The sequence below is a fragment of the Microchirus variegatus genome (assembly GCF_963457635.1).
Source record: "Microchirus variegatus genome assembly, chromosome: 11".
Taxonomy (NCBI): domain Eukaryota; kingdom Metazoa; phylum Chordata; class Actinopteri; order Pleuronectiformes; family Soleidae; genus Microchirus; species Microchirus variegatus.
The window spans coordinates 24,903,990-24,930,026 of record NC_139812.1 but is presented as its reverse complement, the minus strand read 5'-3'; the positions used below and the strand labels follow the sequence as shown (position 1 = coordinate 24,930,026).

The 26,037-nt window shown below is 40.9% G+C and overlaps 1 protein-coding gene across 3 annotated transcripts in view; it reads right to left on the bottom strand.

Annotated features, from left to right (window-relative positions):
* LOC310934377 (cGMP-dependent protein kinase 1) overlaps positions 1 to 26,037 on the bottom strand; it is a gene marked incomplete at both ends in the record, with an annotated part of 169,169 nt that overhangs the window by 98,766 nt on the left and 44,366 nt on the right. For all 3 annotated transcript variants that reach the window (XM_083898089.1, XM_083898087.1, XM_083898088.1), the window contains one exon: positions 9,122 to 9,235. In XM_083898089.1, coding sequence (XP_083754215.1) covers positions 9,122 to 9,235 — 114 coding nt within the window. The remainder of the gene's footprint in view (positions 1 to 9,121; positions 9,236 to 26,037) is intronic.

The window sequence follows — 26,037 nt, the reverse complement described above, 5'->3', positions numbered from 1 at the left end:
GAATCTTGAACGGGTCCATAGCGAGGCATAGGGTCCACTATTCCGTGGTCTGTTGGACGTCACTGTTGTTGCTATGTGTTTGCTTGTTGATTCTTTTTGGAAGAGAGCTCAGGACAGCGTTGTAGGTGCGGCTGATGGTTGGTGTTCGGATTCAACTCATCAAAACAACTCAAGCAAGTCCAGTCGCCCCCAACAGCTAACGACTGAAGAAGATTATGACCTGGACGACCTGGAAGTCGTCTTTGATGAGAGGAAAACCAACAAAATCAGAGGAGACGCTACTCACGTAGTGGTTCGAGACTCGTTGCATTTACACTTCTGTTCAATGTGGTCACAAAGTGTCTCCGTCCACCTCCCGAAGTGGTTTGGCAGATCGGATAACAATCCGTCCTTAATGCGCCTCGGGTGTATTTAGACCTGTACTTACAGGTGTTGTTTGGGTTGTTTTAGTGCCCGGTGTAAAGGGAGCTTTGGTGAAGAGAATCATGAACTCTTCTGCCTCGTCACTGTGTGCTAAAGCGTAGCTCGGGCTCAGGATGAATAATTGAAAAATAACAAATATATTGCTCTTCCAACAAGTGCCAAAAAAAAGTACCAAAAAAAAAGATTCCCCTGGGAACACATAGTGATTCAATAATATGAATTTAACGAAGCGAGCAAGATTAGACAGATCTGTCAAAATGTCGCATCCATGGAAGTGTGATTTAATTAACAAGCGATTGTTCTAAAAAATCAAAATCACAGCTTGAAAGAATGAAATGAGTAAACCGCAAAAAGGTCACCATTTAATTTCGACTAATTGTTCCGTCTGAAGTGTGAATTAAACACTGAAACGCTCTCGCTGACGTTTTCTGCGATGTTATTGCTCGGTTACATTTTGAACATTATTGTCATCATAACAATAACCACAAACTCTCGCGTAGGAAACTGACAATGAGATATTTTCCTGCCCCAAAAATAGCTCAGGCGTAGCTTTGATGCCAGCATAGAAGAAGAAGAAGAAGAAGAAGAAGAAGAAGAGAACACCTGGTGTGTTCTTATGGAGATGATGATGCTGCAGCAACACAACGAGGGGGAAAAACACACGTCTGTCGCGCTTAAACCACAGATTTATAACCAGGAAATGTTTATTTTCGTCCTCGTTTCGCCGTTACCACGTGGAATTAGGACTGAATAGCGACGATGATGCATATCAATACACGAGGAGTAGGAGAATCACGCCAAATAATCGTGTTCTCCGGCGAGTTAACCCGGCTCTAAACTGGGATCAGAGCTGTGAATACATACAGCCAGTGCTGCAGTGTACGAGGAAGCGAAAGAGATGAAAACGCAGCCTCCTCCCCGGGGTCTGTGGGCGTCTGAATAAGAGCAAACCCTCACCCTGTAAAACACAAGCAAGGACATTTTGTTTTCTCCCAATAATCCCCTTTAATTTCACCCCTTTTTACCTCCTTTATTTTCAGAAAAGTACACAACGCCCCCCCCCCCCCTCTCTCTCTCTCTTTTTTTTTCTCCCAAGTAAGCTTTTAGCCCATGCTGCACACTTGTTAGATTTTAATCCCCCAGTCGTTTAGCTTCCAGTCAATTTAATGGCGCCATTTTCTGAGCCGCGCATGTTTGTGCCCGATACCTGCACACACACACACACACACACACACACACACACACACACACACACACACACACACACACACACACACACACACACACACACACACGCCCACGCTCCTTTTAACAGCCAAAAACCTCATTTCTGGATGTGCACGGCGGCGTGAAAAAAAACCAGGGGAAACACATTCCAGCATAAAAAAAAAAAAAAAAAAAAAAACCCACAAATGCCCACTTCAAGTCCATCAGTGTGTGTTTGGACGTGAGATCCAGAGGCTGAGTCACAGGGAGACATGAGTGTTAACTGTGTGCACACAGTCCATGTTTACAACTACGCAGGGTTTCCTTTTCCCCCCCCGAGTGCACACGTGAGTGATCACATGGGTCGAAATGACCAATTCCTTGCTTAACCCTCAATCTCAAAAGTGCTGTCTCTATTCTCACAAAAACTAAGTTGAGGGGCAAGTTTAAAGGTGCCATATGTAAGAATGTGGCCAAAAACGGCATTCAAATTCAAAAATACCGAGATCTTTTAGGTTTCGTTTTGTTTGACGTAACTGGCAACCCGTGGTTGCTCGGCAGCTGAGACTCCACTGACCGCAATGATCGTTAGACGGCGGTAGGTGGCGCCACGTGCAAAAAAAACATGATTTCAAAACATAAACATGATTTGCAGTCTGCAAAAAAAAATGGTTTTAATGCAAATGTTTTGTCTGTACTGTTGTTGTTGCTGAGTTCAGTTTGTTATATGAACATTATTCCTGAGTCTCTGTGACATATTAGGAGGATTTTATGGCTTTAGTTGCTTTAGATTTGTTACATAATGCACCTTTAAGGGCTGTATCGCCCTCAATATTGAGATTTTCCAAGGGCTATCCAGAATGCATTGCGTGTTTTGACATAACAAAGATGGCGCCGAAAGCAGCAAAACGAGTACGCTACAAATGTAAGTATTTTCTTTGTTAATAGAGATATACAAATTATGACTTAAATGTGTTCTTCTTCTTCTTCTTCTTTTTTGGGAGTTGACAGACTGGACGCAGCTTTCGCGTTATTCTGCCCCCTACAGTCTGAAGACGTATCTGCATTTAAGGGGTGTCCCATTTCTAAGTGACAAAATAACCCTCAACACTTGGTTTTGAGGGCCAGTTAAGATTAAGGGTTGAGCTTGAGGTTTAAGATAGGAAATGGAATTCACCCTTACACTACCGTTCAAAAGTTTGGGGTCACCTATACAATATTTTGGTGTTTTCCATTAAAAGTCACACTTTTTTATCAAAAGAGTTGCAAAATGAATAGAAAATATATTCCAGACATTGACAAGATTAGAAATAATGATTTTTATTCACTTTCGTCAAAGAACCAGCAAAACCTGTTTTCAGCTGTGCCAACATCATTGCACAAGGGTTTTTAAAGGTTTTCTAATCATCCAATAGCCTTATAAGATTATATATAACTTATTATACATTTCATACATAAACATGGACAGGTAGTCTCAATGTATGCAATGTATGGTAGCCAATCAATGACAAACGCTTACGACGTTCGACCCCTAATCCCAGGACAAACGCTGGCGGCAGGGCAGTCGATCGAGACGTCGCCCACGCGTTGACACCCCCCGCAAACCTCGACGTTATAAATGAATTATTGGAACGATATTGACTCGCTGCACTCAAACTGCTCTTATTGCCGCTCTAACACGTCTTCCCTAGCCGCCGTCAGACGCTCGCTCGCTCGCTCCTGTCAAAGGTTTCGACGCGTCACTCTGCTGAATCGCATCCTGTGGCGCTGTCAAGTCCGAGTCCCTCGCGGAAAAATCGTGGTATTTTGATGCAATAAAAGAATATATTCAGCGGCAGAAGGCCACTGTCCATCTCTCTCATCTGTCTGCAGACCGAAAAAAAAAAAATCAATTTGGTCTGCGGTGTCCCCTGAGGTGGCTCCATCATTTCCCTGTCATTGTTGTCCTGTGTTTATCACTTCTCTTCACTTCTTTTTTTTTTGGCCAGCGCTCCTCACAGTTGGTCTGAAAACGTGAAAATGATTTGATATGGATTTGATGGGCGGGGAGCGCGGCCGCAGTGTAATCTCAGTCTGGTGACGTTTGCTTTTGTCTCACAGGCTCCATGGAAAATCATTTGCCAAGAGCAGCAGGAGGAGGAAGAGGAGGAGGAGGAGGAGGAAGAGAAGGAGGAGGAGGAGGAGGAGGAGGAGGAGGAGCCGCCAAACTCCATCTCCAACCATCACGCTCTCACTAAAGTGTGGATTTCTGCAGAGCAAATATAAAATATTGATCGGTGGAGCTTGTGGGGACACGATACAGCCGAGGGAGTGAGTTCTACTGGAAACACATGGAGTTAAGTCCAACAATCTATTTCTCTGAGCTCGTATACTTTTCCTCCGTCAGGAAAAAAACAGACGATAAAATTATTTGGAGACAAAAATGTAAGATAGTAAGATTGACAGTCAGCAAGTATAAGTCAGTCGGTAAGTCAGGAAGTCAGTTAGAATTAGTAAGTCGGTTAGTTAGTCAGTTTGTCAATTAGCAAATAAGTCAGTCAGTAACCTAGTAAGTTATTAAGTAAGTTCAGTCAGCGGGTAAGTTAGCAGGTCAGTAAGTTAATCAGTAAATTATTAAGTAAGTTAGTAAGAATGTTAGTGACTGAGTCAGTAACTTAGTAAGTCAATAACTTAGTAATTCAGTAACTTGGTAGGTCAGTAACTAAGTAAGTCAGAATATTAGTAAGTCAGTAACTTTGTAGCTAAGTCTGTAACTTAGTAAGTCAGTAACTTAGTAGCTAAGTCAGTAACTTAGTAGCTAAGTCAGTAACTTTGTAATCATTAATTGAGTAGGAAAGTCAGCGACTTATTAGGTTAGTCTGTAACTTAGTAAGTGAGTAACTTAGTAAGTCAGTCAATAAGTTAGTAAGTAAGTCAGTAACTTAGTAGTTAAGTCAGTAACTTAGTAGCTAAGTCAGTAACTTAGTAGCTAAGTCAGTAACTTAGTAGCTAAGTCAGTAACTTTGTAAGTCATTAACTGAGTAGGAAAGTCACCGACTTATTATGTAAGTCTGTAACTTAGTAAGTAAGTCAGTAACTTAGTAAGTCAGTAACTTAGTAAGTAAGTCAGTAACTGAGTAGGTAAGTCAGTAATTTAGTTAGTCAGTAACTTAGTAATTCAGTAACTTAGTAAGTAAGTCAGTAACTGAGTAGGTAAGTCAGTAACTTAGTTAGTCAGTAACTTAGTAAGTCAGTAACTTAGTAAGTAAGTCAGTAACTGAGTAGGTAAGTCAGTAACTTAGTTAGTCAGTAACTTAGTCAGTCAATAAGTTAGTAATAAAGTAAGTCAGCATGTTAGTAAATAAGTCATTAGTAAGACCATCTATCACTTTCTTAGATTCACCTCTTCAGCTCCATGTTAACGTTAAAATTCACATGACAGAACCTCAGTGTTTTCATACACGTCGACATGTTGAAGACGAGCTGCTGTTCAAGTTTAAACAGGAAAAAGGAACAAAGGTGATTTCAGTGATTCTGAATGTGTCTGTGTGGTTGTTGGTGCAGCGAGGGCCGGTCTTCATCATTCCAGGATTAACTGACCTACTTGGGTTTTTTCCGCACATAATCATATCGAGGTTTTACAGAGAAGAGAACAAATATCCAGAGACAGTGACGGCAACAGTTCCTTGTTGATGACCAGAAACTCAAATATCCACCAACAAAGGCATGAAGAAGACCTTCTGTGAGTGTCGAACCATGACGTGAACCAGGTGCCATTCCTGCAGCTTTATTAGCTATCTTGTGTACCTAATAAAGTGGCCAGTTAGCACATGTATTTAGACAAAAACGAAAATGCACTGTTGAAGGGAAAAGTAACTCCAATAAACACAGCCATTTAATTAGATGTCGCGAAACCAAATAAAGTGTCAGAGCTTGGGAGAACTTACAGAGACCCTGAACAAAAGCACAGAAAAATAAAATCTTTGTTCCAGTAATGTCAAGAGTTTTCTTAATTGGAGCTAAACTTTCTCTGTTTTCCCTTCACACCAGAGTTATGAAATCTGTCCCGGTGGACGCTTCAGCACCGCTTTTATTGTCATCGGGGTCATAATTATGTCTCCGCGCGACGGATTTGATGAGCTCGTCGAGGCAGAGCTCGCTCTAATGATTTACTTAAAACGAAGTTAGGTTTCAGGCTTGTGATTTTCATAATTCTCCGGCATGAATAGAAACTAAATGACGCCGGGATAATTGGGAAAATAAAGTCTCCGCAGTGTGCTTTGGGAAACGGCTGCTCGTACGTATTCTGAAGTGAGAGAAGCGCTAACTTCATTTACACTGAATATGAACTTTCATTCTGTGCAATAACAGTTTTTTTTTTTCCTGGAAATAAATCGCATTTTTGAGGGACTGATATTCGTGATGGCGTCAATCCTGGTGAAGGTTTATGTCTGAAAGTGTTATTAACTTAGTAAGTAAGTCAGAACATTAGATTAGATTAGATTAGATTAGATAGTAATTAATTTTTTCCCAAAGGGAAATTCAACTGTCCAGCAGCTCCTTAAAAACATAAAAACAACATCCAAACTTCCACTCAGGGCAACACTATTACAATAATATTAAACAGACTGGAAATAGGGTTAAAAGTAGTTTCAAAGGTTAAAAGTAGTGCAAAAAGCAGTTTTCATGTTAAAATTCCGAAATAAAAATTCAAAATTGTCCAGAGTTATATGTGTAATGTAATGTTATGTAATGTACAGTCAGTCAGAATGTTAATAAGTAAGTCAGTAATATAGTGAGTCAATAATATAATGATCTCAGTTCGGTAAATGGGTGTGGAAAATTAGAAGTGGGCGGAGCTAAAAAAAACGTACACGTCTATTTGGTCATCTCATTGCCAAGTTTAACGTACATGGACGAAACTTGGTAGACGCGTTTATTAGGTTGGGACGGTGAAAAAAGTCGATGGTGACCTATGCTCTAAACCCAACAGGAAGGCCGCCATCTTGGATCGAACATTTTGGCGATTTCACGCCAATGGTATTTGAACCAACTTATCCTACAATTTTTTACTGTTTTTTAAGTTTCTCTACTATTACTACAATCTACTAGGCACTTGTTCTTCAGAATAAGCTAAAAAATATATATATATGTTTGTCACTTGATTCCAGTTGTAATCGCCGTTAGGAGTTAGCGATTGCATTAGCCACAGTCTCTAAACGCTACGTGCCACCGTTTCACATGTTTTACATGCGGCTCCTTTAAAAACAAAAGACGCACAGCACACACTGAGAGGTGACACTGTTAGGCTGTAAACATGTGTCTGCCCCGTGTAGACAATTACATCATTTGTTCCGTGCGGAGGTTTTATTGAGCGGCGTCACCTCGACGGCTAAAGCTAAGCACCCACATAAACTTAAAGAGAGACATGGTGGAAAGTCCAGTCCACGGAGAAGAACAGACATTCTGTCACTGATGAGGGAAATAGAAGAGGCAATCCCCCCCGCTGGGAATTTGTTCCCATAGCAACGGAAGCTGGGAGTTCCGTCACATTGGCTGGTCAGTGGCGTAGGGCATCACAGGACCGGAAAAGGGGCTAAGTAAAAACTGCTGCGAACAACATCTATAACAACTTCAAAGTCCCAAGAGGACGTCGGCCCTTCATGCATTCATTCATTTCGCGGCTCACGTATAGATTTTCACCACAAACAGCCAATAATATCACAAACCAGGTCAACGGTGCTAATACTGGATGGTGTTTTTTAAAGGCAGCTGCATCGAGCGCTAACTGTGACACTGACCTACATCCACTTATTTTAATCTCTCAGAGACACCGGAGCTACATCTTCTCTCATCTCAGCCTGTCTGTCTTCTGAGGGGACGTTTCCGTGCACAAATGGTGACACTTTATTTTGAAAGTCCACCACTGTTGGCTCTCTATAACAGGTATTCGGTATCGTGTCAACAGATGAGGAGTTCACGGCTGTTTTGGTCAAACAGTTGATGATGAAACATCAATCAAATGGTGGTTGTCAATTTACACTTATAGTGACCAAGACTGACTCCATTCTAATAGGAAAAGTTTGGCTCAGTTGCTGATTTTTGACGCTACCATGGCTGCAACTAAAGCTTATTCTCATAATCAATTGATGAGTCCTTTGGTCCATGAAATAAACACAGAGGCAGCAGACGTCAGCTGTTAACGGCGGCGAGGTTTATGAGCCTTGTGTTTTTGTTGTTAAAAATACATTGTTATACGCCGTATCGGATTAATGGCGTTGAAAGCAACAGTTGCTTTTGTCATGGGTTAATGTGTTTGATTGTTTTCTTTGAAAGACTAATTAGTTGTATCCCTACAATATAGACATTTTCCCCCTAAACCTTAAAATGATGTCCAGAAACCAAAAAATTGGTTAGCTACCTAGCTATCTAGCTGCTAGCTAGGTAGCTAACACCTATCTGTCTGTCTAAGCTATCTATCTATCTATCTATCTATCTATCTATCTATCTATCTATCTATCTATCTATCTATCTATCTATCTATCTATCTATCTATCTATCTATCTATCTATCTATCTGTCTATCTAGCTGCTAGCTAGGTATATAAGCTAGGTAGCTAACACCTATCTGTCTGTGTGTCTGTCTAAGCTAGCTATAAAGCTAGCAAGTCATGTGGTAGAACAAAAGATCTCTTACAAAAGAAGTCTTACTTTCAGATACTTTTCAGATTACGAAAAAGTGTCTTTTACCCGGGATTAGCTGGTGTGCTAATTACGTCACTTCCGGGTATTGGCCAATCACAAGACAGTTGGGAAGGCTCTACGCTGGCTGGCCAATCACAACAAACTCTGTCTTCTGGGGGTGAGATTTCAGTCTGAAACACCGCAGCTGAGGAGAGCGTCAGTAAGAAGAGATTTCTACCGGCGCTAGAAGGTTTTTGACCATAAAAACAAGTTAATGTATGTAAGTAGACCTCCATAACTAACATATATGTGCAACAGGACCACTCTATGTGAGCTTTAAGGAAATGTGGAGGTAAAAAAAATGGATGTGGAGTGAAAAATGAGGCAACGATCCACCTGACGTTTATCATTTGCAGCATGTTTTGCGCTGTCAACACAATCCAGCTTATAAACATAAATTCAGTTTGCTGCCTTCAAGAAGGGGAATGAAAACAACTTGAAGATTAGCTTTATTTGTCTCAACTGACAAAGTTAATTTGTTGTTCCTTTCTCGGTGAAATACTGAAAACTGAAAAATCTTTCAGGTCATCTTTCATTCATGCTACAATGACTTATTCCTCAAATTCTTTTTTTTTTAAAGTGCGTTACTGTGGATCTGTGACCCCCACCTTTCACCCTCTGTCAGCTGGGATTGACCCTCATGTGGAGAATAAAGTGGTTAAAGAGCGAGTGAACTATCTTTTTATGACTCGTCACGTGCGTAGTGTGTAAAATAGAGGAAAACGTTAAACACACAGCGATGTGGATGTTTCTCGTCTGTGGAGACTCACTCTTGACGGTGGCGGTCCTGGTGCAGTTGTAGAGAATAGCCAGCTCTCCGAACACCTTCCCAGGCCCCATGGTGCACAGCTTCAGGCTCTCCTTGGTCACCTCCACCTTCCCGTCTGAAACAGGCACAGAGGAGACACTTCATCAGGCACAATGACGTTCAAAATGCACATTTATTTCCCTGATTGGTTCGCTACATTCAATATGTGCAGCAATCGTTCCTGCGGGGGCTGGGGTCGGAGTTAGCCAAGCGGACGACCAGACCGCTCTCGACTCAGTCAGCTGGAGGAGGAAAAAAAAAAAAATAAGAGTGTGGATTTTCCAAGGCTCAGTGGCCTCCTACCATGGCAACAAGTGAAAACTGCACTTACAGATACACACTCCATCACTCACAGTGTGGTTCGCCTGAAGGTAACAACTCTTAAGTCTGTGCAAACAAAAAACTTCACTGTACCATAACTTTAGATAGATAGATAGATAGATAGATAGATAGATAGATAGATAGATAGATAGATAGATAGATAGATAGATAGATAGATAGATAGATAGATAGATAGATAGATAGATAGATAGATAGATAGATAGATGTTAGCTACCAACCTTATATAACTAGCTAGCAGCTAGCTAGCAAGATAGATAGATCGCTAGCAAGATAGATAGCTAGCAATAGATAGATAGATAGATAGATAGATAGATAGATAGATAGATAGATAGATAGATAGATAGATAGATAGATAGATAGATAGATAGATAGATAGATAGATAGATAGATAGATAGAGGGACGGACAGACAGACAGACAGACAGACAGACAGACAGACAGACAGACAGACAGACAGACAGACAGATAGATAGATAGATAGATAGATAGATAGATAGATAGATAGATAGATAGATAGATAGATAGATAGATAGATAGATAGAAGCTAGCTTCATTGATAAATAGCTTAGACAGACAAATAAGTGTTAGCTACCTAGCTTATATAACATATCTAGCAGATAGATAGATAGATAGATAGATAGATAGATAGATAGATAGATAGATAGATAGATAGATAGATAGATAGATAGATAGATAGATAGATAGATAGATAGATAGATAAAAGCTAGCTACCTTGATAGATAGCTTAGACAGACAAAAAAGTATTAGCTACCTATCTTATATAACCAGCAAGCAGCTAGCTAGCAAGATAAATAGATAGCTAGCCAGATAGATAGATAGATAGATAGATAGATAGACAGACAGACAGACAGACAGACAGACAGACAGACAGACAGACAGACAGACAGACAGACAGACAGATAGATAGATAGATGGATAGATAGATAGATAGATAGATAGATAGATAGATAGATAGATAGATAGATAGATAGATAGATAGATAGATAGATAGATAGATAGATAGATAGATAGATAGATAGATAGATAGATAGATAGATAGATAGATAGATATAATTCTCACATTTTGAAATGGATAGCTGAGTTGCTCCACGTAACAAAAAAATAATTTTGTTAAAATCATTCATCTGAAAGTGCGTATAACAATATAACACAAGGCCCCCCCCACACCCCCACATTAACAGCTGACGTCTGCTGCCACTGTGTTTGGACAAGTCTCAGAAAGACGGATGCTTTCCTGGAAACTCGGCATTCCAACTATGATTCACTGAGGGGAAAATTCCAAAGAAAACATGTTCACGTCGGCTCTGGGAAAGTGATGAAATGTGTCAGGAAGATAAGAGCAGGTGAGTCACTCACAGCGGAAACTGTTTGTTGTGATGGGGGGGGGGGGGGGGGGAGGGGGCCCTCGCAGACAGTTCCCCATCACTTAAAAACTATGATGCACCTTCTCCAGTTGTGGTAAACAGCACATTATCCATTAACACCTAATAGGAAGCTGCACACACAGAGAGCTCTGTGATTGTGTCGCAGGCTTCGCCCGCTGTTTTCGCCGACTCTCTTCCATGTCAGAGCCTCCATATTCTCTCCTGTTTTAAAGAAAATAACCAGATTAAATGAGTCACCTGTAAGTGACATGTAGATTTTTATTTCTTTTTTGACGCAACCGTGCCTTCAAATCTTTCATTATTATTATAACCAGCTTTAGAATTCAAAAGAGCGTCGATTGAGAGATAAGATAAATCCATCTTTAATCGTTGTCTACTGTATAATCACATTTTTACTTTTCTTTGACGAGGCAAAAAAAACACCCACAATTCTTTCATCAATTACGGCAGTTTTGAAGTTTCAGGCTCCGGGTTTTTCTCTGATTCTTTCAATTATGACGACGCTGCTTTTATGAGCATATAAAATTGACGAGTAAACAGGGTTGTCCACATAAAGACACCTTAATCGTCGGGCTCAGTTTTTGCCAAATTTAAAGTTGGATAATGGCCATTTTGAAACCCCCCCCCCCCCCCCCCCAAACACACATAATAATATTCCAGACTAATCAGTGAACTGTGAGTGATGCTGAGACGATGATGTGACTCATCGCTCTCTCAAAACGCCAGAGTCTTTATTAGCGACTGATAAATCTGCATGCCACAGATAATGAACGGATGATGAATGGTTTACAGCGGCACTGCCAAAGGTTTTCACAGCGGCAGTTGTTTTGGTTTTTTTCATCACTGTGAAGTAAATAACGACCAAAGTTGGCCGTTGTTTGGCTGTGATCTTCAGCGACGTGGACGTTTGGGTTTAAAAGGACAAACGCATGCATTTAATTGATACCTGAGTTTCTAGGGCGACCAGTTGTGACATTAAACATAGGAATCTGAACTCCCATTCTGAAGTTTTTGCGATTTGGCATTTTGCAGCAGGAAGTTCAGAGTTGTTACCAGCAACCAGGTTTTATCGTACCAGCTGCCAGTCACTGGTGTCCACCTTTATGTGCTGTAAAATTGGACATTGTGTTTTATTGAAGACCGGAAATTCATAATAGAGACCATTAACTCCTCAAGAATGTGTTTACTGATGTTAAAAATCTAAATCAACTTCCCCATAGACTTCCATTCAAACAGGGTTATTCTTGCAACCACAGTCGCCCCCTGGTGGCTAATATGTTCACTGCCAATTTGGCTTCAGAAAGAACCCGGAAGCTTACCGCCAACCTTTATATACAGTCTATTATGGTATCAATAGTAATAATAGTGGTTTTAAAGTGACACCATCTAGGAGGGCTCCCCCCACAGGTGGTAAACAGTATTGTTTACAACTGTTCGCTTTTTTCTTCATCATCTAAAATAACGCTAGCTATCACTGCCTTGATCATATAGCCGTTAGCTGGCTAGCAATTTGTGATTTTGAGGACTCCAAGTCGGCCCGGCCTGATCTCGAGAGGCTGGTTTTCCGCTAACAGACAGTAGGGGGCAGTGGAATCGCCCCGCAACAACACATTTAACCATCGCAAAGACTCTGAAGCTGATAAATTAGGGTAAAAGTTTTGCATAGTACGCTAACAGACAAGGTACAGTAGCCTATGTATACAAATATGAGGACAATATTTTATTTGTCTTCGTAGTGTGTTGTTAGCTACGCTAATTTTGTGGTGTTTATCGTCCGCCTCCTTTCCTTTTTCATGTTTATTTGCAGTGGTTGCCAGTACTGGAGTAACTCATTAGCATTAGTAGAAAAGCTCTCTGTACTGCTCTGTGATTGGTCAAAGTCTGACTTTCCCCGTGGCTGTAAACAGAGGAGATACAGAAATGTCATTCTCCTTCCAGATCGCTTGATTTACATAATGTTGAAAGGTTGAGAGTGAGACTATTAATAAATAACGCAGGAGAAATCCTTCCTACGCTGCCTTTAAGTGTAAACAAAGTCTCTGCGGAGACGAGGAAAAAAGAAATATGTGGAATACACGACGGTGTGGTGGAGTCGGTTACGGGACAATTTCTGCTTTATTTGAAAGGACACAGGACGCGCCGCGTGATGAAGAGCAGTCCGTAATTTAATAACGGCAGCTTCTCATAAGTGGGTTCACGTCGGGACAAAGACGAGATCTAAACATGAAGCAAAACCTTGACGCTTCAGGGACAATTTTAATATTTTAACCTCTTCTTCCCCGACCCTCTTTTTTTAAGTCCCTGCTCGAAAATGACATGCCCAAACTGAATAGAGTAAATCTCTGCAGTTACAAGCTCTATGTGAATTATCTTGGTATCAAAATGAAGATAACACTTGTGAGATTCCACCAGAGGTGTAAGTTTCACTGTAGATGCCACTGTGTCAGGGTAAATGTACATGGAACACAGCATAAATGAAAAAAAAAAATTATCTCGCCTAAAAAAAAGTGCATTTTAAAGCAAATATCACCTTTATAATATGCAGTAGGAGCTTAAAAACACATGGAGGTCATGTGACAACATGTGGACATGAGCTGTGCAAAGTCTGATGCTGTTGAAGTTCATCTGTTTTAACTGTGTTTAGACAACATTTCGTTGTGAGGACGCCCAGACATCTCTTTACTAAAACCTCTGTAATTTCACTCTGCTTCATTTCAGCAGCATCAGACTTTGCACAGCTCATGTCCACATGTTGTTACATGACCTCCGTGTATTTTTAAGCTCCTATTGCATATTTTAAAGGTGATATTTGCTTTAAAATGCAATATTTTTTTTAGGCAAGAGAAAAAAATGTGTTCCATGTACATTTACTCTGACACAGTGGCAACTTACACCTCTGGTGGAATCTCACAAGTATTATCTGTAGTTTGATACCAATATAATCCACATAGAGCTTGTAACTGCAGAGGTTTACTCTATTTAGTTTGGGGATGTCATTTTCGAGCAGGGACTCCAAAAAGAGGGTCAGGGAAGAAGAGGTTAAAAGCACTAAACGAAATTTAAGTAAGAGAATCCTGCTGTTGTTGCACTTCGGAGGTTAACGTGCTGTGTATTCGTCGTCAAACACAAAAAAAAGCGCACAATTTCTGTGCCTAATAAGAGTTGAAATTATGTGAGAAGTGACATCCGAGCTGCATTAATGAGGCAGGTTTTCACACGGAAGCTCTAATTTCACCTCTCACTTCGCTTCTCGCACACACAAGCGCCGCTTCGGTCGTACTCCAATAACAGGCACAGTGTGATATACGCCAGCGTAGCGTTTACATCTCGCCGTCACATCTCACAACAGCGGAACGCCGTGTTTCGCCGAGGGCGAATTTCAAATGTGATAAAAAGGGCGAGAACAGCGGAAATTCAAAAGCCCACGGTAATTCCTTTACATTGCTAACTGTCATTAGGGTTTTCTCTGTCAATGTATCACAGCTTGTCTCCTTCTCCCTGAGGCCGAGTCGCTGTATTAATAGAAAAACTACTCATTTGAATGCACACAGTGTGGTGCGCTCCACATCTCCGGGGCATCAGGACAGACCTCAGAGCAGACTTCCCCCCCCTGGCTCCAGATCAGATGGCATTCTGGCTGCATTCCAAATGTTAAAAAAAAAAAAAAAGCTGATGTCTTTTGGGTTATTTCACACTGGTGCTGAGGATTCAGACACAGATAAAAAAGACACCTGAGTGAGTCCACGCTCACTAGAATCCACAATACACCAGCAAATAATACACTACTACCGGCTACATTAATGTTTGAAAACTCTGGGTTTTTCTCATGAACATTTAGAAACAGAGAGTTTTGACAATTACGATCATCTCTGCAATAACTTTCTGAAAATATTTGCAAACCCCTTAAGGAATAATTTTAAGGAATTTTTGAAATTCAGGAAATAATCCAGTTGCCCTGATGCACCTTGACAGTGAGCTGACTTTAGTCTCAAAAACAAAAAGTATCTCGGAATGACTTGAAATTTACCGTCATAATAGTCTGCATCTCCCTGAACAAGGATCCGTTGAAAATATTTGCAAACCTCTTAAAGAATAATTTTAATGGATTTTCGAAATTCAGGAAATGATCCATTTGCCCTGATGCACTTTGACAGTAAGCTGACTTTCTTCTCAAAAACAAAAAGTAGGGTTTTTCTTATGAACATTTAGAAACAGAGAGTTTTGACAATTATGATCATCACTGCAATCACTTTCTGAGAGAAAGATTGGTTGAAAATTATAAACTGTAGATAAGGATAGACGTAGACCAGGAAGTAGCAGTTCTTTCTTAAGGTCAATGTGTCCATAAGTCTATATGTTTACACTGCAGCTCAATTTCAAGATTTTTAAGCATAAACTGATTGTATCTAGCTTGACTTTTTCAAGGACAACTAAAAAAAACATGTGAGATCCGATTTTCTCAAAGCCAATTCAAACTAGATCTTTTTTCAATCGGAACATCTCGCGTCGCACATATAGGATTTATATATAGCGCAAACAACAACAACGGCGGAGATCCGGAGAGACGCAAGTCAATTGGAGGCCCGTTAAACGGTCGACAATAGTAGAAAAATCAGAAGAAATAGGCCGCCCGTCAGTAGAGGGCGCTATGGCGTGGCCCCACCTGTTTCACATGAAAAAGAAGATAATTTTACAAAAACAGGACAATTTAAATAACTGAGCTATACCGTGAGCAATCAGCATTTAAATCACTCATTTACAGCGTATTTCCTGTTCCATTGGGATGCACAAATCTTTCCCATAGACTGTCGTTTCAAGTGCATCAGTAGACCACCCCTCCAATACAAACAATAGGAGAACGCTTGAGTGTAAAATTTAGCGGCCAAAGACTGGTTTGAAACAGCACTATACTGTTTATTTTGTTGAGACTACTTGTTTTTTGGGGGGCGTGGCTTTTACGGTAACTACAAAAATCCATGTGGAAGACTCGCCTAGACTATGTCAATGTGGACACACACAGATCAGATCTGATCACTCATAATGTGAACAGTTGGTTCACGAAGATCAGATTCTGATTCGGGCTGCAGTCCAAACAGTGAACCTGATTAGATCAACGTTAAATCAGTTTCTGGAGTCCTTCACCGAGACGTCCGTAAACACATTTGACTTTCAATAATCTGGCAGCTACTGTAAATCCTTCCTCCTCTTGACCCGGGCTCAGTTTTGTTATTGGATTGTTTTAAGTAGCACAAAGTGGACATCAAGAAACAGGATGTGGGGGAGTTTACTGTCCCACAGAGGATCGACTAACCCATCTCATCATCCTGGAGGGTCTTCGGTTCTGCCGTCGAATCTGCTCAGGAGTCAGATTACACCCCGACGTTCGAGCAGAGCATCGTTAGCAGTTTCAGGCGTTAGGAGCCGGAGTCGCCACTGGAGACTTAAGGTCATTTATGGGCAGAAAAAGCCACGAGGGGAGACGAGAGTGACACCGAAAAGCTCTTTGAGTCGAGCGTGGGATCAATTCAACGAGGACGGAAATGGGTTCAGAAAATTCCAGGGTTTTGAAAAATAAATATATCACCATCTGGTCATTATTTTTTATGTTTTTGTTTTTTTTCTGTGGAGACGTGGAGGTTTGAGAGCCACAATATCTGAAATTGCAGCCCATTCAAAGGTTTGAGTGGAAAAACAGCCCTGAAATGGTCGTTCAAATCGCTTTTCAACGGACACAAATAAAGACAATAAATAAATAAATAAGAAGCCAAACAAAATATTCATAGCTGCGGTTTTCAGAGATAAGACACATGAATCAACGCGGTGAGCGCTGGCGGGGGAAAATAAGAAAACTAATATTCCTCATGATGAATGTAGCGCGCCTGCATTTTTCATTCAAATTCAACGGAATCCAAAGGGCTTTAAGTCAAACGTCTAAGAGGGTCATTAATTGTGGGTCATTTAAAAATGTGCGACAACACTTTGAGTTTAAGAAAACACGGACGTGACCTTCATCGAGGCTTGTGTTGACGGCACAACAGGCAGGATGTTTACTTTTTGGTATTTTTGTTTAATTTTCCCACAATAACCTTTCAGTATATTGTAAATCATGTGATCTGACAGAGAAATAAAAAACATGTTCCTCTGGTGATGCGATAGCCTCTCCATCGCCAACAACAACTTCCTACTCTGCAAAGAAACCTAAAAAAAAGATGGAAAAAGTCGCACATAAAACACGACAAAACACATCAAATCTGCACAAATAGATGGATAAACTGCTTCTTTCCACTAAACTCAAACTCAAACAGTGCAATAAGCATAACCTCTGTGAGTGTGTTTGTACTCGTATTTATCGCCTCTTTAGGACTTTCTCTGGCATAAACGCTGACCTCGTCAGGACCCACAGTAGTCTCCATGGAGACCAAAAACTGGTCCTAATGAGGCAGAACCTCATTTCTGTAGGAACTGGCTAAGATGAGAATGGAGGTCAATCCATTGTCGTAAGAAAAATAGCTTAAAATAACTTTTAAGTGCTTTTTTCAAGGTTAAGACCTGATTTTAGGGTTAGGCTTAGACTAAACTTGAGGTTAGGGTTAAGGTTAAGCACTTTTAATTCTGCTTTCTTGTACAATGACACTAAAGGGTTTCTATTCTAGAGCTACATGATGCTGGTTCATAGAAAATCCTGTTTACAGAACTTGTGATTGCAATACGATACAAAGTTTTTTGGGGACAGTGAATCCATGAATTTTACCATATTGCTTTATTTTTCACCCATTATACACTCAATTATACACACTAGAAATAAAAGAGCTAAGTAGAACCATATCAGGTTCTTCGGTTTGTCCTCATAGGAGAGCCCTTTTTGGTTCCAGGTAGAAAACCTTTCTATATAGGTTCCACCTGGAACCCTTTTCGAGGGTTCCATCAAGAACCCTTTCATAACCGTTTATTCAGGAAAGGGGTTTCAAAGGGTTCTCTGGATCAAAATGGTTCTTACTGGAACCATTAATGTTACCAAGAACCGTTGAAAAACAAATGGTTCCCTGTAGAACCTGAGCCCTTATAGAAGGACCCTTTTGGAACCCTTATTTCTAAGAGTGTACAGGGTTCTAGCCAGCTTTTGCCGACAGTTGTTTTTACACCATATATTCTTGGTTGGCAGTTTGTAACCTTCACAAATCAGGGTTAGGGTTAGGGTTGGGTTTAGGGTTGGGTTGGGTTAGAGGTTGGGGTTGAGGTTGGGGTTGGGGTTAGGGTTAGGGCTAGGGTTGGGGTTGGGGTTGGGGTTGGGGGCTACACATTTAAGTTGAGAAAGGGGCGAATCATGCTCCTAAAGTTGTTTAGCCTAACGGGCCAAAAAGCTACCAATGCGCTACCTAGAAATCCTATTATACCTTCATTAAATGACAGCAGTGTCTTTCAATTTGGATATTGCACTTGGCCATGTTGCCGTTTCGATTACTTTGCGATTAGTTGTGCATCGCCATTCCTCTCTATTCTATTCTACTCCACACCCAGTATCTATCGTGTTCTTCGTGCCTTTGTGCAAAAGTCTCACGACATCTACAGAGTTTGTTTTGGGTGAAGAAAGTCGACAGTCGCACACCTTCAAGTTCACCCTGACACTGAAAGACAGTCACAAACTCAGTCCTTGTTTTTCCTGCAAAATCCGTGTTTGTTTTCACTGTTAAAAAAAAACAACAACACACAGCAGGATGACGAGCGGCTGCCAAAAACAAGGACAGAGGGAGAGTCGACCGTGGCATTTGATCGAAAGACGTGTGTTAATGTTAATATATTTCCAGACAGTGAGCGGTTACCGCCTCGTCGGGCGCCGCCGGTGCTCTGCATGTCGAGCGGGCAGCAGCAGCAGCATCAGCGGGGTGTAACAGCTGAGGGCTACTTCTGATATTACTAACAACCTTTGCTAAAACGCCACAGGCGTAGCCGACGCCACGCCCACTTATTTACTTATAATAACGTAGATAAACGGAGCTTGGTGTGGCTGCATGGATTTACTTAAAACTTAAAGAAAAAAACTAAAAAGTAAGTTAAAAGTAACTTTAAAGAGTTTTTGAACTTTGAGCATTTACAGCTTGGTGGTAAACATGTCAGTATAAATATGTGACTAAGAACTTGGCTAAAACAATTCATAGTTTTTAATCAAAAATGTCAACGTTAGAGAACAATTGTACATGTTATAGAGCATATCGGTTGTTGATAGTGGTAGGAATCACCAGAGATGATACCACAATACGATATTATGACAATTTTAAAGTCACAATATGATATTGGAGTGTTTGCAAAATCCTCAAATTGCGATAAACTCACACAACAGCACTTGGCACCATCTAGTGGACAGAAACGTCCATTTATTTCATTTATGCTAATCCACAAAAAGCGTAATGTTTATTTATTAAAAAAATTTAGTGGTGGGCGCGTTAACGGCGTGAATGACGTATGGCGCGTTTCCATGACGACTGACCGGAAAAAATATTCGCATGACGTCATGTTAACGTGACTCCCGATTGTTAAAATGAGCCTCTAAAGTAACGCTAAACTTTAAAAACAGAGGCACACGTACGCAGTGCACAGGTAAGCTGGTAATTTGTAGCGCTGCTCTTTTTTCGTTTAATAAATAGACCGCTCCAGTTTGTACTGTAGGCGCGCTAAAGGAGCTAACGGAGCTAACTGGTAAACGGTGCCCGGACTCCGGTGCCGCGGCACGTAAACATGATGTCACGCGCTTCTCTTTCCCGGTCAGTCGTCATGGAAACGTCACGCGCTAACGCAGGGGTGTCAAACTCATTGTCACTGAGGGCCACATCAGCTTAATGGTTACCCTCAAATGGCCGAGATGTAACTGTCACACAGAATAAATCTAATTAAATGTAACAAAAATAATGTAAAATAAAGCTAACTACGTAACATATTGCTAAATAACTTTCTGTATTTATTACTTATTCAATTTCACTCGTCGCATGACTCACATACAACGATCCACTGCGATCTAGCGGCGGCGCCGTCACTTTGCGGGTAACGCAATCACCATGCATTGTGGGAAATGTAGTTTAGGGTCAACGCAAGCCTTATAGACCTATTTTAACACAGATTTTTAAGAGCAATTAATCACTCGCGGTGCCACATAAAATGACGTGGCGGGCCATATCTGGCCCCCGGGGCCTTGAGTTTGACACATGTGCGCTAACGTGTGTTAACGTTAGCGGTGCCCAGCACTATAAAAAACTCAGACTTGGTGTCTCAAAATCGACATAATCGCCACACTATATCGCATTATTTCACTGTCTAAATTGCCCCTAGTAACTCACATATTTAAGTTCCACGCATTTGGATATGTTATTCATATTTTTGACAGTTTTTTTCGTGCGGCAATGCTTCATCTTGTTGATATCTGTAGATATAATAATTAAGTCCAGCCCAAAAAACAGTTTTTAACGTCCCGAGCAGGTTGTGGCATCAGTATCATTCACAGGAAGTGGTATTGAGCCATCACTAACAGGTATTACACTAGAATATTAATGGATCTGTTTGTTTACAGCTCGTCGTACAGGAAACTCAATTGCCTCAGCCCAGACGAACCGAGCCAAGAGCACACGCTCTCTCTCTCTCTCTCTCCTCGTTTAGTCACGCGTTTCCACAGGCAACGGTGGCAGCGACGATCGGATTCTCGGCAAAAAAAGAAAAAAAAGAAGCTCGAGTCGCTCTAGACCTCGTCTGTGACGGAAAGAGAAGATAGCAGCGCAGAACAGAGAGACAGTTTGATGTCTCGTTTCTTTTCTCCTCTCGGCGAGGCACGTCTGTCGGCGCCTTTCCCCCCACAAGACGAACGCTTGTTGACCCTTATCAGCTCTGACAGAAAACCCGCGGAGTACAAGCCCCCGCGCGGCCTTTTCTGCGGCTTTCGGGATCGCAGCTCGAGAATCAGGTGACGCTCTGTGTTGTCGCGGTAAATATTTCAACAAAGCGAGTGATGCACAGCTCACTCTGTCACGGTGTCGGGGTCTTTTCCTCTCAAAAACTTCCCCATCGGCTTTTAGTCGATTGAAGCCCTCGCGTATCTGACGCGTGAAGACGGCGCAACTTTGAGCTTTTATCATCCCTGCATTGAAATCACTTCCACTTCCGCTGCCGCTGTTCCTTTTAACCCGACAGGAGCCGACAGACACTTTTATTTGCTCCGTGGGTTGGATGATGCTGATGTCAACACAGATTTTCGGTAACTGTGCGTCTATATTTATTATGAGAACGAAAGGAGAAGGAGGTGGGAAAAGACACCTGATGCTGGAGGTGCACAGTCAATTTGTGCAGTGTTACAGTTAGAGCTGTAACTTTATTATTATAAATAATAAAGTGATAATGATCATTTTCGTAATCGATTAATCTGTCGATTATTTTCTTGATTAATCGATGAATCGGTTGTGCCATAAAATATCAGAAAAAAAAAAACTTTGATCAGTGTAAAACCAGTGTAAAAATCAGTAAAATCAGTGTAAAATTTTGTCGTTTTGTCCACAAACCAAAATGATTCAGTTTTAATTATTTCTTTGTTATTATGGAGCACAGAAACTAGAAAATATTCACATTTAAGAAGCTAAAACAATCAAAAATCCTAATGAAAAAAACGATTAATCGATTGTCAAAATAGTTGGCGATTCATTTAGTAATCTCGGTTACAGTAAAACTAACAAAGTGAATTAAAAATCTATTAGGGATGGGACTCAGTATCAGTATCGGACACAAAAACAATGGTATTGGTCCCATTTCTGCCAAATATAAATTAATTTGAATTTTCAATGTTAAAGTGACATGAAAAGAGTTGGATTTGTGTTTGATTAACAATAAATGAGTGGAATTCAACACAGTTTTCAGAGTGGATTTGGTCTCATTCTTACTTTCACACTGCACAATTCACTGTTTTCACTAGAAATAATGAATGGTAATATTATGTTGGAAGACAACATGGGAATAAACAATTCCGTCCCTGCAGGGATTAATAAAGTAACATCTGCCTCTGGGAAACTACACTGCAGTCGAAGCTCCAGTGATTCCGGGGCTGAAACTGACGATCGTTTCCTCGATGAATCGAGCAGAAAATGTCAAACCTGGAAATTATGATCGTCTTGTTTTGTCCGAAAACCTTCAATACGATGAATAATTTATCAAAATAGTTGACGATGAATTCATTCATCAATTAATAATCACTTAATCAAGCACTAGTGTGATTCATAAATCCTAAAAAAGTGCTCTCTGTTGTTAGCGGAAAATGAACGGATGATGGTTTCATCATTTAACCGCCGCAGTAACACATCTCCTGTTTGAAGGCCACCTCCAGTCCAACGCGTAAAAAGGACTTGACAGTTCGATTCCCTCGCCTGAAGCTCCGCTACACCTCCGTTTCCATTAAAACGTAGTAATAGGACTTGGTTTAAGCCTCTGCTGCTCGCCTACTCATCAAACTCCAATTATGGCTCTTACGCTGACAAGCTGATTCATTGCCTGAGCGGAGGGCAGTGAAAAATGATCGTTTCATATTCACAGACCAAATCACGGTGTTGTAATTAGCAGTTAGCGTGTTCCGAATCATGTGCGCAAAGTGTAGCTTTTAGTTTGATTAAGGCGAGACGTAGTCTGAATAAACAGAGTAAATGCGCGGCTACGGCATCGGAATACAGATTAGCGCGGCGCGCCGTGAAAGGAAATGAGACGCTTTTGTTTCGGTGTCGCCACAGATGTGAGGCGATCATTTCAGGGATTTTTGGGGTCCTGTCAGTGTTGGACAAACACACAAAAGCACAAAAAGCACGAAAAGAGTACAGTCTACTAGCTAGCTAGCTAGATTAACATGCTTAAATATTAATATGTGTCATGCTAACCTAATTTTAAAGGCTTACTTTATGTTTTTTTTTAATGACCTTTACTCATACAAGTAATCACAGACAACACGGGTTGGATTCTGAAAAGAAAATAGCTTCTTTTCTGTTTTTTCATCAACAGTTAGCATCGGTTTGAGCAGCTACGTGGCGTCCAACGCCGCCTGCAGACATTTGGGGACTATACATGAACAGTTATATAATCAACACCAAGGTGTAAAGATACATTAGTCATATTTTGACACCCATCTTTTTTTCATAAATAAAGTATGAGGGTTTAGAGGGTTTTAGCTAACGAAATGTAATGACACAAAAGCACAAAAGTACAACTAAACGAAGAGTAAAAGACCACAGTCATGCTAGCAGCTAGCTAGCTAGATTAATGTGCTTAAATATTTAGTACGTGTCATGCTAACCTAATTTTAAAGGCTTACTTTATGGTTTTTTTAATGACCTTTACAGATACAAGTAATCACAGACAATATGGGTTTGATTCTGAAAAGAAAATAGCTTCTTTTCTGTTATTTCATCAACAGTTAGCATCGGTACGAGCCGCTACGTGGTGTTCGATACACTGCCCGCAGACATGTGGAAACTATATATGAACGGTTATATCATCACCATAAAGGTGTAAAGATGCATTAGTCATATTGTGACACATTTATTTTTCATACAGTACCTGTATGAGGGTTAAAAGGGTTTTTAGCTAACATGCAAAGTAGCACAGAATGCAATCTACAGCTGAATTTGATGCGGGTTGTTTTGCAGATATTTTGGACAAAAATAAAAAAGAATTGACTCTGTGACGAGAATTATGCTGGGGGACAACGGTAAATGTCTTTATCAAATTCTGGCAAACTGATGTTATCTAGTGCTGTAGAAGGACCACACAATTGGGGTTCTTTGGGTTCTCCGGTTTCCTCCCACAGTCCAAAAACATGCATATATGTGGATTAGGCTAATTGGGCACTCTAAATTGAACGTAGGCGTACTCCGCCTTTCGCCCCAATATGTCAGCTGTGATTGGCACCGGTGGCCCCCGCAGAAGGTGAATAAATGAATGAGAAGTGATGTAGAAAAAGTCAAGAGACGACTTTCGTTGTGAGGAAAAAATATTCTGGGCACTCGGAAAAACTGGCCAGAGTTCCGCGCAATTAAATGGATGCTGAGATGTTTCCCTGAATAAGTAAAATACTTGCTTGTAAAAGTCAAGGGATCAAAGGCTCTATAGGGTTCATACTCAGACTGAACATCTTGGACTTTTTTTGTTAATTAAGTTCACACGATATTGAGGCAATTCAGTCTAGAACAAGAAGAAGAAGGAAGACTTATTTAGCAACCTCACACTTGGAAGAACACGGCACGTCTTCAAGTAAGCACACTCTTAGAAATAAAAGTGCTAAGTAGAACCATATGAGGTTCTTCAGCTTGTCCTCATAGGAGAACCCTTTTTTGGTTCCAGGTGGAACCTTAGTGTTACCAAGAAACCTTGAAAAACCCTTTATTCAGGAAAGGGGTTTTAAAGGGTTCTCTGGATCAAAATGGTTCTTAGTGGAACCATTAGTGTTACCAAGAACCCTCAGAAGCAAAAATGGTTTCAGGTGGAACTTCAGCCCTTGTAGAAGAACCCTTTTGGAACCCTTATTTCTAAGAGTGCACAAAAATGTCTCCAGTGCCTGAGAGTGCCAACAGCATGAAAGCGCCACTTCAAGGGATAAGAGATTTTTTTTTTACTCGTACCTCTTGCGTACCTTGGAACATGGCTACTGGTTGTAGATGTTACAATTCCAATTCCTATCTTAACCCTCAAGCTCAACCCTTAATCTTAACTGGTCCTCAAAACCAAGTGTTGAGGGTTATTTTGTCACTTAGAAATGGGACACCCCTTAAATGCAGATACGTCTTCAGACTGTAGGGGGCAGAATAAAGAAAGCTGCGTCCAGTCTGTCAACTCCAAAAAAGAAGAAGAAGAAGAAGAACATATTTACGTCACGATTATTTATTACGATCCGTTTGTCAGTCAAGTTATTAGGTTGTCAGTTAGTTATAAGATGATACTCATACAAATACCACAACCACGGACATATTCAGCTGACAGTTACCACACACCACGGCTTATTGAAAAGTAAACCATAGCAAACCATCGCTTGTCCGCACCGGCCGGCTATTGAACAAAAGATCGTAAAATAAAAGTAAATGTTACGCAACAATGACGTCAGTAATCCATAATATGGGCCTAAACTAAGATAATACAATGTTTTTCATCATTTTTTATATCTCTATTAACAAAGAAAAATACTATAATTTGTAGCGTACTCGTTTCGCTGCTTTCGGCGCCATCTTTGTTATGCGAAAACGCGCAATGCATTCTGGGTAGCCCTTGCTCCCAAGGGTGGTCTCGGAAAATCTCAATATTGAGGGCGATACAGCCCTTAAACTTGACCCCTCAACTTAATTTTTCTGAGAATCGGGACACTAGAGGGAGCGCGCATTTTTGAGATTGAGGGTTAAGCAAGGAATTGGAACTCACCCAAAGTCTCATAACATAGTCCGTGATAAATCTCAGTTGGAAGAGCCTGATGAATCTTACACCTGTCCACATCAACGAGAACTGTGACAAACTACACCTACGACGCTTGCAAATTGGCGAGCGTTTGAGCTGGAGCAGATGGCAATCGAGCCTGAGTCTGTCTCTGCCTTTGTTTAACCGCTGCACAAACTATCTCCCAGGTGAGGATTCCTCAAACACCCTCCCCCCCCTGTGGGCGAGCAACAAAGCAGATAAAGGCTCAGCGATCATTCACAAATTACTCATTTGTGACACAGTTTTTTTTTTGTTTTTTTTTCCCCCCTGAATTCACTGGCCCGTGTGGAGCGAAGACGGGTGAAATCAATTCTTATTTTAGGGTTCAGTGGGAGAAGAAGAAGAAGAAAAAAAAGACAAAGGCGCTGTCACGCTAATTGCAGAGGAGGAGGAAGGAGAAAAAAAAAAAGGGCAAGGAAGATGAGATGAACAGACAGTAGAGGAGGAGGAGGACAGAGCACAAGAGGAGGAGGACGACGACACGTGAACAGATTGGGGTCAAAGTCCGTAGAATGTGAAGGGGAGCGATAAAGAAAAGGACCCCGTGCATAGCTTTGGCCTCGTCTCTGAGCGTTTTTCTGAATGGATAACTTGAGACGGAATGAAAGCGAGATACAATGACTGAGCTGATGAGAAAAGACACAGAGCAGAGAGGA